General features: G+C 38.8%; 2 protein-coding genes across 2 annotated transcripts; both read left to right on the forward strand.

Moving 5' to 3' along the window:
* The first annotated feature begins 640 nt into the window (after positions 1-640).
* Positions 641-4,210, forward strand: XCL2 (chemokine (C motif) ligand 2). The gene is made up of 3 exons (XM_002694010.6): positions 641-736; positions 2,695-2,809; positions 3,862-4,210. Exons 1-3 carry the CDS (start codon positions 676-678, stop codon positions 4,022-4,024), a joined length of 339 nt encoding a protein of 112 aa, XP_002694056.1. The 5' UTR covers positions 641-675; the 3' UTR covers positions 4,025-4,210.
* Positions 4,211-14,121: 9,911 nt separating this feature from the next.
* XCL1 (chemokine (C motif) ligand 1) lies at positions 14,122-17,287 on the forward strand. The gene is given in 3 exon segments (NM_175716.3): positions 14,122-14,220; positions 16,044-16,158; positions 17,040-17,287. Coding segments are annotated over 3 exon segments (294 nt in total). The 5' UTR covers positions 14,122-14,159; the 3' UTR covers positions 17,158-17,287.
* The last annotated feature ends 582 nt before the right edge of the window (positions 17,288-17,869 follow it).

The raw sequence follows: 17,869 nt of genomic DNA on the forward strand, positions 1-17,869 counted from the left end.
TGAGAAGTTCGGGAAAGCAGCAGTCTCACTTTGGCTCCCTAAGGAGTCGCCAAGGATGGTGGTGGTGATTTAGTCACTAAGTCATGTCCAACTCTTGCAATCCCATGGACTGTATATAGCTTGCCAGGCTCCTCTGTCCGTGGGATTCTCCAGGCAAGAATACTGGAGTGGGCTGCCATTTCCTTCTCCCCAAGGATGGTACCCCAGGCATATTATCCAGTGGTGGAAGCCTCATGCCACAGCGAATGCTGCATGAGCTAGTGGAGGAACGGGACCACAGTGACCACCCCACCCCTTTTCCTTTACACCATGTCCCAGTGGGCCATCACACTGACATGGCCTTGGGACATGTGTGCAGTGGGAGGTTTGAATTTAGACTGGTGGCAGGAGATGAGACAATTACATTTCTTTTGTACACACATAAGGTTTCACTAACACTTTAACCACAGGAGGAGAAAAGGCCACAAGATGTGGGGTTAGTGTGAGTGGAGACAAAGGAACTTTTTTTTCAAACTAAGAAAGCATCAGTATTGCAAAGACTTTCCGTGATTCCACACCCACCTTGAAAGTCCCCCTCTCAGCACAGGAAGTGCGCTGACCACTGGGGGAATAAAAGAGACTCAGAGGAGCGAAGGTCCTCAGCCTCTTGCTGCACAGCTCAGAGGGACCTCAGCCATGAAACTTCTCATCCTGACCTGCCTGGTGATCTGCAGTCTCGCTGCATACACTGTGGAAGGTAAGTCAAAAGTTATTTATGAGATAAGGAATATCTAGGTGTACGGGCAGTGGCCAGGCATTTTGATACTGACTCAGGTTTTGAATGGAGTCAACTACTTTCTCCAAGCTAAGCCTCAGTCTTTCTGTGTGCAAAATGGGTATAGTTTGACAGTAGGGAACTTTGTAGATTTTGAAGATAGAACTTGATTACAGTCTGGGCTCCTATTTTTCACAACTAGGGGATTTGGGGTAAATTTCTTAACCTCTCCGGGCCTAGGTTTAATTATCTTTAAGATAAATAACTAATTTGCTTACCTACAATTAAAATGAAATACACTTATGACCATTTATCAGATTTCCAGGCAAATACTAATTTGTTTATTAATGTTAGGTGCAGCATAATGAAAACAACTGTATATACCTTTGAAGCTTTTGTCTATTTAGTATTGATAAATTAAAAAACACTTACCCCTTTGCTGTTCACCTGAAATTATCATAACGTTAATTGGCTATACCCCAATACAAAATAAAAAGTTCAAAAAATAGAAATAGATATACCAGGGATTAAATAATGTGTTTGTTCACATTAACTGCCCCATATCTCAAAAAAATGCTTAAAAATGTAAAGCATTCATGATGGGGGAGTGAGCTAGAGGGTGTATGTTCTGAAGCAAATCAACATTTTGTATTAAAACAGAATTGACTGGAAGCTTGTGAACTCATATTTAGGAAATCCATTTTTACCTTTAAGTGTGTAGGAGAGAATATTATTATTGCTATGAATGTTGTTCCCACTTGTGATAAATTTCTTGAGTTTATAAAAGATCATAAGTATTAACAAATATCAATGACTTATATACAATCAATTAAACTTACAAGACATATTCAGATGAGATTTAGTTACACTGAGACTTGCCTGAACATTCTACACATACTTATTAAAAGATCATTTTTTTTCCCAACTGGTGGGAGTGTATTTTTCCTTATGTCTCTGACAGGAGGGAATATCCTTTGATTATAAATAACTCAGTTAACTCGCCTTTCAACCTCTTAATCTGCAGCCTTCTTACTTAGACTAAAATAGATCATGCATCTGCAAGGGTGCCCATAAATAGAGATGGCACTGTTTGGAACCCCCTGAAATTGGGCCCTGAATAAAAAAATATTGTTGAAATGAAAAGGTTTATACCAAGTGTTGTCTAAACCATGGCTAGCTGGCATTTTTCTGGGAAAATAGGCTGCTGTATGATGGAAACCATGAATGAATAGGGGAATAAAGACTGATGAGGATTGCAGACATTTGAGTATTTCCCTTTCACTGGCTCAGAAAACATTTAGCATTAAAAATAAATTGGCAAATATAGAGGGGAAAGAATGTGCAGGCTAGATATTGAGTGATGGAAAGAGGAGATGAAGAGCAATGTTAGTGAACACCTGCTCAGTTTCATGATTATAAAAACCTTCTGATTTCAGCAACACTATGTCAGAAAGCTCAGATTTGATCATTATCGACTATTATTTTAGATGCTTTTTGGCTTAATATTTCTCAGAGAAATATTCTGTTAGAATATTTGCTTCCCTGAGAAGCAAATACCAGTCTCTTCATCTTAGGAGAAAATAGGCACACAGAAACCTTCATTAGATTTTAGCAAATCTGTAACATTATTAACCCTCCCATGATATTTTTCCTTTCTCCAATGTAAGATGTTCTCAAAACTGAAAAATTTAATCTCCTTTTAGTCCTTCTATTGAGGATAAGAACCTTATGAACTACTTCCTTTATATCTTTCACATTTTACCATTTAAAATAACACCTTAGTGATTCAGTCAAAAATGAGCTACCTCTCCCATGTTTAATATTGACTGTCCCAAACTACTCTTTATCAGGTCACTCTTTGTTATTTGATTGATGACACTCTAACATTTATATTATTAGAAATTATATTTTATTTTTGTTTGCTTGGTTTTTTGTTACAGGTGTGGGGAGTGAAGTTCTAGAAAAGAGCATCTGTGTGAGTCTGACTACACAGCGACTGCCAATTAAAAACATCAAGACCTACACCATCAAGGAGGGCTCCATGAAAGCAGTGATGTGAGTTTCTCTCCCCAAAGCTGGGCTTGATGGAACACAGTGTACAGAAATGCCACCCTCCTCGGGAAAAATAAGTTAACAAGGAGGAAGACCTCAACTTAGCCAACTGTCCTTTTGTTTTTCCATATTAACCATGTCTTTGTGTAGCCCCAAACAATGATGATGACAAAAAAATTGGCAACCAAGTGAAGACTGTCACCATCCTTTCTGATTTATCTTAACAGAATAATCAGACTGGGAACCAGATGAATAATATGCTCGTTCCGGAGGGTTAGGTTTAGAGATGTTTGGATCAGATCAGGATTTGAGCACAGAGCCACACTGGTGTGGGATGCCTCCCTTTCCATCCCACCCACGTCCCTGCCTTTCTCTTCCTTGTTGGTGTTCTGGAGTAGAATGCCATATTTTATCAGTTGCTACATCTCAAGGAATAGTGTCAACAACTAGCCTACATGGTACCATTCTCTTTCTAGTATTTCATTTTTAAAATAGCAACACTTCCCAAAATATAATTACAACTTTACCACCAAAAATATGATAAACCACTCTTTGCCCAGAAAATAAGATGAATGTGTTTAGGTTTCAAAAAGAAAAGACATGTAATAAATAACCTGCTGCTGCTGCTGCTAAGTCGCTTCAGTCGTGTGACCCCATAGATAGCAGCCCACCAGGCTCTCCCATCCCTGGTATTTTCCAGGCAAGAGTACTGGAGTGGGGTGCCATTGCCTTCTCCAATAACCTAGATGGCTTCAAATGTCTAGTTTAATTGCATCATTTGGTAGCAATGATGAGAAAAGGAACCTGCACAAAATTCTGAACAAGGAATCTGGGTATTATTTGGAGCTATATTTTCTTCATGAAGAAAATAGATTGCAGAAGAAAGATTTTTTTTAAGATGTAATGGAATCTAATTTTCATTCCAGATCTATCTGGAATACTTATTTTTCCAGTCATTTCTGCACAAGGTCTCTTTTATACAATCTGATCTTAACTTTTGGTCCCAAGGCTTTGAAGATGTGACTAATTTTGCCTATCTTTTCCTTGCATTGCAGATTCATTACCAGACGTGGCCTTAAAGTCTGTGCTGATCCCCACGTTGACTGGGTGAAAAAAGCCGTCCGAACAATAGACAGGTCCACCAGGAGAAATGTGAGCCAGAGCAAGCCTACACAAGCCCAGCAATCCCCCAATACAGCTGTGACCCTGACTGGGTAGTGACCTTCCAGCACCTTGTCCCTTCCCTAGCCAGCCACCTCATTTCCCTTTAAAGCTCATGGACTTATTACATTATATTCACCTTTTATAAAAGTGCTGCATGAGTCTATTTTCTTAGATTTTTATTTTTTTATGTCCTTCATATTCATACAGATGCTCTAATTAATAAATATTTATTATTAAGAATGGTCCCAAAGTGTATTCATTACCTAGTAGGGAAGGTAATACATCATTTGTGTCCCTTTTCTGTCATAATTGTACTTCCTGTTGATAGTATCCATGATGGGAGAGATTATGGTCAGTGTTTATCAGAGATGAAAGCTATATTCATCATTTTTAGGCTTTAGCATGAAATGATTCTCTACACATGAGTCATAGGTGGCAACTGTAACAACGACAATTTTAGCTCTATTTAAACCTGTCTTCATAATGGAGTTCTATTTTTATGGATTAAATGGAAAAACGATCCAACTGCTACTGGTTCCCCATTATGAAGATTCACTACTCAAAAAGAAGCTTCATCAAGCTTGATCTTGAGCACATTCTCATACTTCTGGGTTTCATTTGATCTATAAAGGAAAGAAAAAAAAGGAAAGGACACAGCTTGTCAGTTCTTTCATTTGTCACAGTAGCAAAGATTATACTTTTAATGAAAACATACTTTATTCAAACAAAAATCAATTCTTCCCAAATTGGGCAATGAGCTTACTGCCTTTCTGTGGTTTTCACAATCATCACTACTCTAGTTATCAACACACCATGCTTTTTTTCCTTTTGGCCAGTAAGTTTTCAGTATCCCAACACTGTCATTTAGAACATTTGTTGAATATGACCGCAATTTGCATTAAAGTTTTAAAAGTTTTAATAAACATTACTTCATCTACTCACTAAACATCTCAGATTCATGCCCTCCTATATTCTCATTAAATTGTTCATTTGGTTCATGTTTATGATTCCATTATTCAAGTAGCTGATAGTTTATACATCCACTTCTATCTGACTTTAAATAGTTAAGAAACTGATCAATCCTTGATAGTTTCAAAGGAAGGGAAGGAATTAACTGTTCTCTAGTCCTAAGGGGACAACCAGCAATATCAAGTGTTTTCAGAGGGTAACAAACTGAGGGCATTTGGGAGGAATCAAATCACGTCTAGTCATAGTCATCCAACTATTCACCAGAGAGAAACTGATTAAAACATTGCTTCTTAGCCAGGAGTGGGTTATCTGTCATTTCTCACTGCTATTTGTTTACAATAATGTTCAAAACTGGTCTTAAAGGAAACACAAAGAAAAAAAACCTGTTTTATGAGGGGTAAAACCTAGTAAATCACAGAAGATGAAAGAAATGTTTCCTGATTGAACATGTACTTGAATTTCTGAAATGTCTCCCAAGTGCTAGAAATTTTCAGATCAGTTTAGTCACTCAGTTGTCTGAGTCTTTGTGACCCCATGGACTGCAGCATGCCAGGCCCTGTCCAACATCAACTCCCAGAGCCTACTCAAACTCATGTCTATTGCATTGGTGATTCCATCCAACCATCTCATCCTCTGTTGTCCCCTTCTCCTCCTGCCTTCAATCTTTCCCAGAATCAGGGTCTTTTCCAATGAGTCGGTTCTTTGCATCAGGTGGCCAAAGTATTGGAGTTTTAGCTTCAGCATCAATCCTTCCAATGAATATTCAGAACTGATTTCCTTTAGGATGGACTGGTTGGATCTCCTTGCAGTCCAAGGGACTCTCAAGAGTCTTCTCCAACACCATGGTTCAAAAGCATCAATTCTTTGGCACTCAGCTTTCTTTATAGTCCAATTCTCACATCCATACACGACTACTGGAAAAACCATAGCTTTAACTAGGTGGACCTTTGTTGATAAAGTAATGTCTCTGTTTTTTTATATTCTGTTTAGGTTGGTCATAGCTTTTCTTCCAAGGAGCAAGCATCTTTTAATTTCATGGCTGCAGTCACCATCTGCAGTGATCTTGGAGCCTAAAAGAATAAAGTATCTCACTGTTTCCACTGTTTCCCCATCTATTTGCCATAAAGTGATGGGACCAGATGCCATGATCTTAGTTTTCTGAATGTTGAGTTTTAAGCCAACTTTTTCACTTTCCTCTTGCACTTTCATCAAGAGGCTCTTTAGTTCTTCTTTGCTTTCTGCCATAAGGGTGGTGTCATCTGCATATCTAAGATTATTGATATTTCTCCCGGCAATCTTGATTCCAGCTTGTGCTTCATCCTGCCCAGCATTTTGCATGATGTACTCTGCAAGAGGTTTTCAAGAGAATTAATAATACAAGTGGAAGAGTATAGGTATGCACATCTCGTGATTGCATTATCTAAGGTCATAGGTGATGTTAGAGGTTTCAACCCAACAGTGCACATAACTTTAACTAACTGACTGGATGTTTTGAATCACTTAGGTTGGACCTGCATCTACTAACTATAACTCTGTGGCTGATTGGACTTCAATTCAAAGAAATAATCTAAGAAGGAGAGATCTCAAAATATTAAATATTTTTTTAGTGTCTGAGACTCCTCTTTTGTGCTTCTGTGTTCAATTGTACTAAAATTTAACTTAAAATTTATAATTTATATTGAATCTGCTTGTTTGCCCATCTGTGCTACTCCATCACAATCCTGCAGTCAAACTAAAAGCTGCTTTTGGTGTTATTATGCTAGGTTCCCAGTACCTAGCATAGAACTGGAATGTGCGGGCTCAATTGCTTCAGTCATGTCTGACTCTTTGTGACCCCGTGGACTGTAGCCTACCAGGCTCCTCTGTCCATGAGATTCTCCAGGCAAGAATACTGGGAGTGGGTTGCCATGTCCCCTTAAAGGGGATCTTCCTAACCCAGGGATTGAACCCGTGTCTCCTGCATCTCTTGCATTGCAGGCAGATTCTTTACCCAGTGAGCCACCTGGTAAGCCCATAGACCTGGGAGGGAGGATCAATTAATACTTGTTGGATGAATGGAAGAATAACATATTAGATTATTTGCTTCATTCTGCCCTTTCATATTTCTAAAATTATATAACACAAAGTAAACTTTATTAAGGCTTGAATAAACTTTATTCAATTCAGCAAATATTTTTAGGTACTTGATATAAAACAGGCACTGTGTTAGGCTTAGTATATATCTAGATAAGTAAAACACCACTTCTGTACTCCAAGAGCTCATCTAGCAGACGAGACTATGATGAAAGAGAACCAATATGAAACAGGTAATATTAATAACATGGGCATGCTCAAGAAATAGAAATAACACAGAGAAAGGAATAATTACCTTGAAAATGTTCTTCATTTTTTCTGACTTTAGATATAATTATTAATTATTATTATTAATAAGAAATGGAAGGTGGATTCTTCATTGATTTGAAGAAAGATGTCACATAATTCTCTCTTCACTAGGAAATTCTTCCACTGGGATTGTAATATTTGTAGAGTATTATGTTCTTTCATAGATATTTGATACAACAATACAGTGTCTAAAATTGTCACTGCAATTTAAATGGTGAGAAAACTGAGCTGCAGAGAGATTGATTGTCTTGGCTAAGAGCACAAAGTTCTTAATAAACTGATCCTGGTCTCAGATAGTGATTTTCTATGATATTCCAGCCTCAGGAAGGAGCACGATTATGTACAAGTCTTCCTAGAGGAGGTATGATGGGAGAAAGGAAAATATTTTTGACAAGTAATTTTAGAACAACTGGACATCCACATGCAAAAAACCCTCTAGACACAGACCTTACACATTTCATGAAAAATTAACCCAAAATATATTATAGGTGAAATGTAAAATGCAAAATTATTAAACATCTAGATGATGACATATGATAAAATCTTGACTACCTTGGATTTGGAGATGATTTTTTCTTTAAATCTGACAGTAAAGATATGTTCCTTAAGAGAAAAATTTAAGTTGGTGCTTATTAAAATTATAAATTTCTGTTCTTTGAAAGACACTGTCAAGTAAAGATAATGTCACAGATTAGGAGAAAATATTTTCAAGAGACATCTGATTTAAAAAAAAAAAATGTTACCCAAAGCACACAGAGAACTCTTAAAATGTGACAACAAGAAAGCAAGCAACTTGATTGAATAACCCAGGCAAAAGGTCTTAACAAATGCCTCAGTACAGGAGACATATAGATGGAAAATAAACATAGGAAAAGGTTCTCAGCATTATACCTCATTAGGAAATTGCAAATGAAAAATAAGGAGATACTACTATACACCTATGCAAATGGCAAAAATTTAAAACATGAACAGTATCAAATGAAGCCACAGGAATTCACCTTGGAGCAACCAAAATGTCCTTCAATAGGTGGCTGGATAAATGCACTGTGGTATATCCATAGGGGCTTCCCCAGTGACTCAGTGCGTAGAGAATCCACCTACAATGCAGAAGAGCCAGTAGATATGGGTTCGATCCCTGGGTAGGGAAGATCCACTGGAGAAGGAAAATGGCAATCTATTCCAGTAGTCTTGCCTGGAAAAATCTCATGAGCAGAGGAGGCTGGCGGGCTACAGTCCAAAGAGTTGCAAAGAGTTGGATATGACTGAGTGACTACACACACACACATATCCCTACAATGATATATTCTTCAGTAATAAAAAGAAATGAGCTATTAAAGTCACAGAAGATATGGAAAGAACTTAAAAATATATTACTAATGAAAGAAGTCAATATGAAAAATATATATAATACATGATTTTAACTTTATGGAATTTTGGAAAAGGCTAAATTATGGAGGTGGTAAAGAGTGGTTGTTTGTCTAAGTACAGTAACACCTGCTCCCTTTTGGTTTCCACATTCATGGGATATCTTCTAGCCCTTTACTTTAAGTTAATGTGTATCCATAAAGATGAAATGAGTCTCTTGTAGGCAGTATGCATTTTTTTAATCCATTTAGTCACTTCACCTCTTTTGATTGGAGAATTTAATTCATTTACATTTAAAGTAATTAATAATCCATGCAATTCAGTTCAGTTGCTGAGGCGTGTCCGACTCTTTGTGGCCCCATGGACTGCAGCATGCTAGGCTTCCCTGTCCATTACCAACTCCCAGAGCTTGCTCAAACTCATGTCCATTGACTCAGTGATGCCATCCAATCATCTCATCCTCTGTCATCCCCTTCTGTTCCTGCCTTCAATCTTTCCCAGCATCAGGGTCTTTTCCAATGAGTCAGTTCTTTGCATCAGGTGGCCAAAGTATTGGAGCTTCAGCTTCAGCATCAGTCCTTCCAGTGAATATTCAGGACCGATCTCCTTTATGATTGACTTATTTGAACTTACTAATGTCATTATAATAGTTTTCTAGTTGCTTTATAGTCCCCTTGTTTCTTCCTTCCCCTCTTGCTGAGTTTATTTATGAAGTGATGATTTTCTAAGTGATATGCTTTGATTCCTATATCTTATCTTTTGTGTATACACTAGAAGTTTTTGCTTTGTAGTTACTATGAGGGCTTCCCTGGTGGCTCAGAGGGTAAAACGTCTGCCCACAATGCAGAAGACCTGGGTTTCATCCCCAGGTCAGGAAGATCCCTTGGTGAAGGAAATGGCAACCCACTCCAGTACTTTTGCCTGGAAAATGCCATTGACAGAGGAGCCTGGTAGGCTATAGTCAATGGGATCTCAAAGAGTCATACACAACTGAGCAACCTCACTTTATCATGAGCTATATACATATCTTACAAATATAGCAGTGCACAAATGCACTAATCCAGGTAAGAAGAAATGGTGGCTGGGGATTGGGTCTCTTAGGGTAGTAAGAAGAGTTTAGATTCTATTTTGAAGTTAGACAACTGTATTTCCTGACAGATTGGGTGGGGCATGTAAGAGAAGGAGAGGAATCAAGGATGAGAGAATTTTTGCTATTATCTTTCAACTGTGGGCATTTCAATCAATACCCACATATTAGCAATTTATGCCCATTGTGTCCTAGGCCTCCACTTTTTCTTGATTACTTAATTCTCTCCACTAGAGACTCTATTAGGAGAAGGCAATGGCACCCCACTCAGTACTTTTGCCTGGAAAATCCCATGGATGGAGGAGCCTGGTAGGCTGCAGTCCATGGGCCTGGGCAGAGTCGGACACGACTGAACGACTTCACTTTCAGTTTTCACTTTCATGCATTGGAGAAGGAAATGGCAACCCACTCCAGTGTTCTTTCCTGGAGAATCCCAGGGACGGGGGAGCCTGGTGGGCTGCAGTCTATGGGGTCGCACAGAGTCGGACACGACTGAAGCGACTTAGCAGCAGCAGCAGCAGAGACTCTATTGCATGCTTTGAAAAACTGAAATTAATTCATTCTCAGAGTTTAAGAAACTCCATTTAAATATGGTAAGTAAGAGTTCAGCCTTGGGTCAAATTGTCTTATAATTATAAACGTGAGAGGAAGATATAGACACAGTCTTTGGAATGTATGTATTTAGATATTCATCTTTTATTTAATGTACAGTGACTGTAATGTTGGTCTCTTGAAATGAATTCACTTGTTCAAAAACCATTTAGTGAATGAACATTATATAGCAGACATTCTGCCTTGCCAGGGACAGACTGAAGCCAATTATCTATTTTCAAGGAGGCTGCCACCTAGTGGGAGATGCAGAAATGTAATTGAATAGAAGAATAAAATGAGATTAGTGATAGAACAGTGGTGGCTTTGCCTGGAGAATCCCAGGGACGGGGGAGCCTGGTGGGCTGCTCTCTATGGGATCACACAGAGTTGGACACGACTGAAGTGACTTAGCAGCAGTGGTGGCTAGAAAGTGCCAACAGAGCTCAGAAGGAGGCACAACTAATTATATCTTGAGGAATTCAGGAAAACTTATAGGAAGAGGAAGAGTTTACAGATAGCTATATAGGGAGCTTGGATGGGCATTCCTGATAAAGGAAATAGTAAGTGGGTAGTAGAAAAGACATGTGGGTGTTAGGAGTTGGGCTGTAAAGAAAGCTGAGTGCCAAAGAATTGATGCTTTTGAACTGTGGTGTTGGAGAAGACTCTTGAGAGTCCCTTGGACTGCAAGGAGATCCAACCAGTCCATCCTAAAGGAGATCAGTCCTGGGTGTTCATTGGAAGGACTGATGCTGAAGCTGAAGCTCCACTATTTTGGCCACCTCACGGGAAGAGTTGACTCACTGGAAAAGACCCTGATGGTGGGAGGGATTGGGGGCAGGAGCAGAAGGGGATGACAGAGGATGAGATGGCTGGATGACATCACCGACTCGATGGACATGAGTTTAGGTGAACTCCAGGAGTTGGTGATAGACAGGGAGGCCTGGCGTGCCGCAATTCATGGGGTCTCAAAGAGTGGGACACAACTGAGAGACTGAACTGAACTGAACTGAAAGGAAAAGCATTGTTAGATCTGAGCATCTTTATATACGAAAATGTGAGGTTTGAAATGAATCTTGTATGTGTTGGGAATTAGTAAACATATGTCAGTAGGAAAACAACTCAATTAGATTAAGATTTTATAATAATTTCTCTGGCAATGCTGCAGAGAATATCTTGAAAAGGGAGGAGACCCAGACCTGGGAATCAGTTGGTCTACTTACGTAGTCCTAACAAGGAATGAAGAGGTCTTGCCTTGAACATTCTAGAGAGACAGGAGAAGACATATACATGAGCTACATATACACTTAGTACGGCTTGTTTGTATGGCTTGTTTGGAAATAACATATGGATATCCAACGAGTCTAAGAAGACCCAAGTAATCTTAGACCCTGTGAGTCTTAGATTGGAGAAGGCAATGGCACCCCACTCCAATACTCTTGCCTGGAAAATCCCATGGACGGAGGAGCCTGGAAAGCTGAGGTCCATGGGGTCGCTGAGGGTCAGACACGACTGAGCAACCTCACTTTCATGCATTGGAGAAGGAAATGGCAGCCCACTCCAGTATTCTTGCCTGGAGAATCCCAGGGACGGGGGAGCCTGGTGAGCTAACGTCTATGGGGTCACACAGAGTCGGACAGGACTGAAGTGACTTAGCAGCAGCATCGGCGTGAGTCTTAGATGCTTCTTAGAGCCAATGAGTCTAAGAAGACCCAAATAATCTGTATTTAGATACTGAAAAGAAGGTAAAACCTTATTCAATGTCACAGAGTAATAGGAGAGAGAGCATTCTGAATGGAAAGATATGTTGAGTTTAAGGACTGATGGTATAGCCAGGTGGAGTTAATAAGAAAGATATTCAAATTTCTGAGTAAAGTCTGACTGGAAAATTAAATGCTGTTGATGAAAAATATCTTAGAGTTTAGCCTATAATTTTATAGGAATATAGGAAATACAGGAATTTGCTTCCATATACCTAATAGCAATGGCAAACCACTTTTAGCTATACATATACTTAATATGCAGAGAAGGCAATGGCACCCCACTCCAATACTCTTGCCTGGAAAATCCCATGGACAGAGGAGCCTGGTAGGCTGCAGTCCATGGGGTCGCTAAGAGTCGGACACGACTGAGCAACTTCACTTTCACTTTTCACTTTCATGCATTGGAGAAGGAAATGGCAACCCACTCCAGTGTTCTTGCCTGGAGAATCCCAGGGATGGGGGAGCCTGGTGGGCTTCCGTCTATGGGGTCGCACAGAGTCGGACATGACTGAAGCGACATAGCAGCAGCAGCAGCAGCAGCAGCATACATAATATGAATTTTATTTTTGTATCCCTACATAGTAATGACAAAACCTTTTAGCTTCATACATAATTAATACATGCATCAGAGACGATCTCCTGGAGAAGGGAATAGCTATCCACTCCAGTATTCTTGCCTGGAGAATCCCGTGGACAGAGGAGCCTGGTTGGCTGGAGTCCATGAGGTTGCAAATAGTCAGACACAACTGAGTGACATTTTTTAAAAATAGATACCTACTAAACAAAATAAGACAAAACCCAACAACAAACTGAGTGCCAGAAGGGGTTCATTACAAGTGATACAGTCAAACACTGCTAGAAGCACAGCAAATAGAAATTATATTCTGGGAAGATTGTGTCAATATGTAGCAAGAGTTATAAAGATGATCATACGATTTTGCCTAGTAATCCTACTCCTGGTCATTGGTGTATATCAGTGAATATTTATCTTATAGACATGGTCTACATAACAATATGTTATAAGGGAATGGCTTAATATGTCTGTGTTTACTCAGAATATGAAGACTCTTTTATATGAAGACTATAAAAAAAAAAGGAAGATTTTTACATTGACATAAAAATAGTCTAAATATTTATAATTGTCACAGCTGTGTAAACATGTATACCAATAGAGATTCACTGAAAATCATTAACAACAAAAACCATCAGAATGGTAATATTATACATAATTTTGTTTTTCTTAAAACAATTATTTCTTAAAAATCATCTATAGATAATGTTTTGCTTTTCTTTTTTCCAAAATAAAGTTTATGTGAGGACAACTTTTCAAAATCTATTTTAAAAAACATGTAGTAAGCTACAATAAAGCAAACCTGTGAATATAGACAGGCTCCAAACACTCTTATTTAAATGTTCCTTGGGCATGTGGAAAGGGTGGTGTAAGAAAGGGGATCAACTGAATGTGGGCAGAGGACAGATGAGAAGAAAAAGAAGACAGAGGATTGAAAAACTTGGGAAAGCAACAGTATCTCTTTGGCTCCCTGTGGAGTCACCAAGGGCATATGACCCAGGGTGGTGGAAGCCTCATGTCACAGTGAATGCTGCATGAGCTAGTTGGGGAATGAGACCACGGTGACCACCCCACCGCTTTTCCTTTACACCATGTTCCAGCTGGGCCACCACACCGACATGGCCTTGGGACATGTGTGCAGTGGGAGGTTTGAATTTAGACTGGTGGCAGGAGACGAGACAACTACGTTTCTTTTGTACACACATAAGGTTTCACTGACACATTAACCACAGGAGGAGGAGAAAAGGCCACAAGATGTGGGGTTAGTGTGAGTGGGGACAAAGAAACTTTTTTTTTTTCAAACTAAGAAAGCACCAGTATTGCAAAGACTTTCCGTGATTCCACACTCACTTTGAAACTCCCCCTCTCAGCACAGGAAGTGTGCTGACCATTGGGGGGATAAAAGAGACTCAGAGGAGTGAAGGTCCTCAGCCTCTTACTGCACAGCTCAGAGGGACCTCAGCCATGAAACTTCTCATCCTGACCTGCCTGGTGATCTGCAGTCTCGCTGCATATACTGTGGAAGGTGAGTCAAAGGTTATTATGAGATAAGGAACATCTAGGTGTGCAGGCAGTGGCCAGGCATTTTGGTATTGACTCAGGTTTTGAATGGAGTAAGCTACTTTCTCCAAGCTAAGCCTCAGTCTTCCTGTGTGCAAAATGGGAATAATTTGACTCTAGAGGATCTTGTGGATTTCGCAGATATATCTTGGCTAACAGCTAGGCTCCTATTTTTCACAACTGGGCAATTTGGGGTAAGTTTCTTAACTTGCTTTTGCCTATGCTTACTATAAGATGAATATGATAACTGATACACTTACCTGGGGTTAAAATGAAATAAACATTATATATAATCAATAGTGTAAATTATAATAAACTTATAGGAAACTTTTCAGGTTACTACACAAGTCCTAGTTTCTTAATTAATGTTAGCTGTGGAATGGTGATGACAATTGTGTATACCTTTGAGGTTTTTGCCTATTTAATATTGATCTTGATAAATTCTCAAAAAATTTGAGAGCTCAGTCATGATGTGGGAATGACTAGAGAGTGTTATGTTCTGAAACAAATCAATGTTTTCTATTAAAACAAAAATGATTGGAAGCTCATACCTTCATACCCAGGAAATCAATATTACATTTAAGTGTGTAGGAGAGTCTATATTACTGCTATGAATGTTCCCATTTAGGATAAACTTATTGAATTTGTATGAGACTATAGTGCTAACAAATATCAATGCCTTATATACAATCAAATAAACTATAAGGCATACCCAGTTGAGACTTAGCTACAATACTGAGCATTTGACACGTATTTTTTAAAGGATCATTTGTTCTCAGCTGGTCGGAGTACATTTCTCTTGGCAGCTCTGACCACAAGAAGGAATATCCTTGGGATATAATTAATGCTTCAGAAACTCTCTTTTAAAACTCCTAATCTGTAGACTTGATACTTAGACCAAAATATCTGAGCCTGATTGTGGATCCCCACGGTTCTCTGTAAATAGTGACGGTACGGTCTGAAAGTCCCTGAAATTGTTCCCTAAATAAAATACTGTTAAAACAAAAAGTTTAAGTCAAATGTTGCCTGAACTGTGGCTGGCTGGCATTTTTCTGAGACAAGAGGCTGGCATTTGGTGCAAACTCATATATGGGTAGGGGAACAAAGATTGAGGAGGATTATGGACACTGGGGTATTTCCCTCTTTCACTGGGTTCACAGATAGTTCAGCATTAAAGAAAATTGGCAAATACAGCAGATAGAGAATACGCAGGCTGGATACTGAGGGATGGAGAGAAGGGGAGATGAAGAGCAACGTTAGTGAACATCTTCTCAGTCCCATGTTTATAAAAAGCCTCCTGATATCAGCAACACTATAGTTCAAAACTATCATCATCAGTTATTATTTTAGATGATTTTTCACTGAATATTTCTCTGAGAATATTTGCTTCCCTGAGAAGCAACTATCAGTCTCTTCAGCTTAGGAGAAAGTCAGCACTTAAAAACTTCTATTAGATTTTAGGAAACCCTTTATATTATTAACTGTTCCAAGTTATTTTTCCTTCTCCAATGTAAGATATTCTGGAAACTGTTAAATTTAATCCCCCCAGGCCATATCTATTGAGGATGAGGACTCTGTGAACTATTGTCTTCACATATTTATCATTTTACCATTTAAAATAACACCTTTAGTGATTCAATCAAAAATGAACTACCTCTCCCATGTTTAATATTGACTGTCCCAAACTACTCTTTATCAGGTCACTCTTTGTTATCTAATTGATGACACTCTAACATTTATATTGTTAGAAATTACATTTTATTTTTGTTTGCTTGGTTTTCTGTACAGGTGTGGGGAGTGAAGTTCTAGAAAAGAGCATCTGTGTGAGTCTGACTACACAACGACTGCCAATTAAAAACATCAAGACCTACACCATCAAGGAGGGCTCTGTGAAAGCAGTGATGTGAGTTTCTCTCCCCAAAACTGGGCTTGATGGAACACAGTGTACAGGAATGATGCCCTCCTCAGGAAAAATAAGTTAACAAGGAGGAAGACTTCAACTTAGCCAACTGTCCTTTTGGTTTTCCATATTAACCATGTCTTTGTGAAGCCCCAAACAATGATGACAAAAACTTGGCAACCGAGTTAAGACTGTCACCCTCCTTTCTGATTTATCTTAACAGAAAAATCGGACTGGGAACCAGATAGATAATGTGCTTAGTCCCAAGGGTTAGGTTTAGAGATGGCTGGATCAGATCAGAATTGGAGCACAGAGCCACACTGGTGTGGGATATCTCTCTATTCCCACCCACCCCTTCCCTGCCTTTACTTTCTGATGCCTGGAGTAGAATGCCATATTTTATCAGTTGCCACATCTCAAGGAATAGTGTCAACAATTAGCCTACATGGTACCATTCTCTTTCCAGGATTTCATTTTCAAAATAGCAACACTTCCCAACATATAATCACAACTTTACCCTCCACCCCTTCAAATAAGATAAATAAATCACCTTTTGTGCAGAAGATAGGATGACTGTGCTTAGATTTGAAAAAAGAAAAAGGACCTCAAATGTCTAGTTTAATTACATCACTTGGTGGCAATGATGAGATAGGAGTCTGAAAATTATGCTGAACAAGGAATCTGGGTATTACCTGGAGCTATTTCTTCTTCATGAAAAAATAGATTGCAGAAGAATGATTTTCATTTATGATCTTGTGAATCTGAAAGACTGATTTATCCAGTCATTTCTGCACAAGATCTCTTTTATATGATCTGATCTTAACTTTTGGTCCCAAGGCTTTGAGGATGTGACTAATTTTGCCTATCTTTTCCTTGTATTGCAGATTCATTACCAGAAGAGGATTTAAAATCTGTGCTGATCCTCAAGCTGCCTGGGTGAAAAAAGCCGTCCAAAAGATAGACAGGAAAAATATAAGCCAGGCCAAGCCTACAGGAGCCTAGCAATCCACCAATACAACTGTGACCCTGACTGGGTAGTGACCTTCCAGCACTTTGTCCCTTCCCTAGCCAGCCACCTCATTTCCCTTCAAAGCCTATGGACTGATTACATTATATTCACTTTTCATAAAAATGCTGCATGAGTCAAATTATTTTCTTATATTTAATATTTCTTTTGTAATCATTCAGATGTTCTAATTAATAAATATTTATTATTAAGAATATTCCACAAATTTATTCATTACATATTGGGAAAGGTAATACCTCATTTGTGTTCCATTTCTGTCCTTACCATTCCTCCTTTTGATCCCTGATGGGAGAGATTATATCAGTGTTTATCAGAGATGAAAGCTATATTCATTATTCTTAGGTTCTAGCATGAAGTTGTTCTCTACACAACTCATAGGTGACAACTGTGATGATGACAATTTAAGCCTTATTTCAACCTGTCTTCATCATGCAGTTCTATTTTTAAGAAATAAAGGAGAAAATTATCTGACTGTTACTGGGTTCCCATTCTGAGAGTTCACTACTCAAAAAGTGACTTCACTCAAGTTTGATCTTAAGCAAATTCTCATACCTCTATGTTTCATCTCATCTACAAGAGAAAGGAAAAAGACACAGTTTGTCAGTTCTTTCATTTGCCAAGGTTAGACAGTTTATTCAACAAAAATCAATTCTACTCAAATTAAGCAAAGTTCTCACTGCCTTTCTG

Source organism: Bos taurus, chromosome 16 (genome assembly GCF_002263795.3).
Source record: "Bos taurus isolate L1 Dominette 01449 registration number 42190680 breed Hereford chromosome 16, ARS-UCD2.0, whole genome shotgun sequence".
In the NCBI taxonomy this organism is placed as follows: Eukaryota; Metazoa; Chordata; class Mammalia; order Artiodactyla; family Bovidae; genus Bos; species Bos taurus.

Bases quoted from the DNA above. Each gene is read 5' to 3' on its own strand.
- XCL2 (XM_002694010.6), top strand. From the start codon at position 676: ATGAAACTTCTCATCCTGACCTGCCTGGTGATCTGCAGTCTCGCTGCA. The intron at 737-2,694 runs GTAAGTCAAAAG...TTTTTGTTACAG, and splicing joins CGCTGCATACACTGTGGAAG to GTGTGGGGAGTGAAGTTCTA. The intron at 2,810-3,861 runs GTGAGTTTCTCT...CTTGCATTGCAG, and splicing joins GGCTCCATGAAAGCAGTGAT to ATTCATTACCAGACGTGGCC.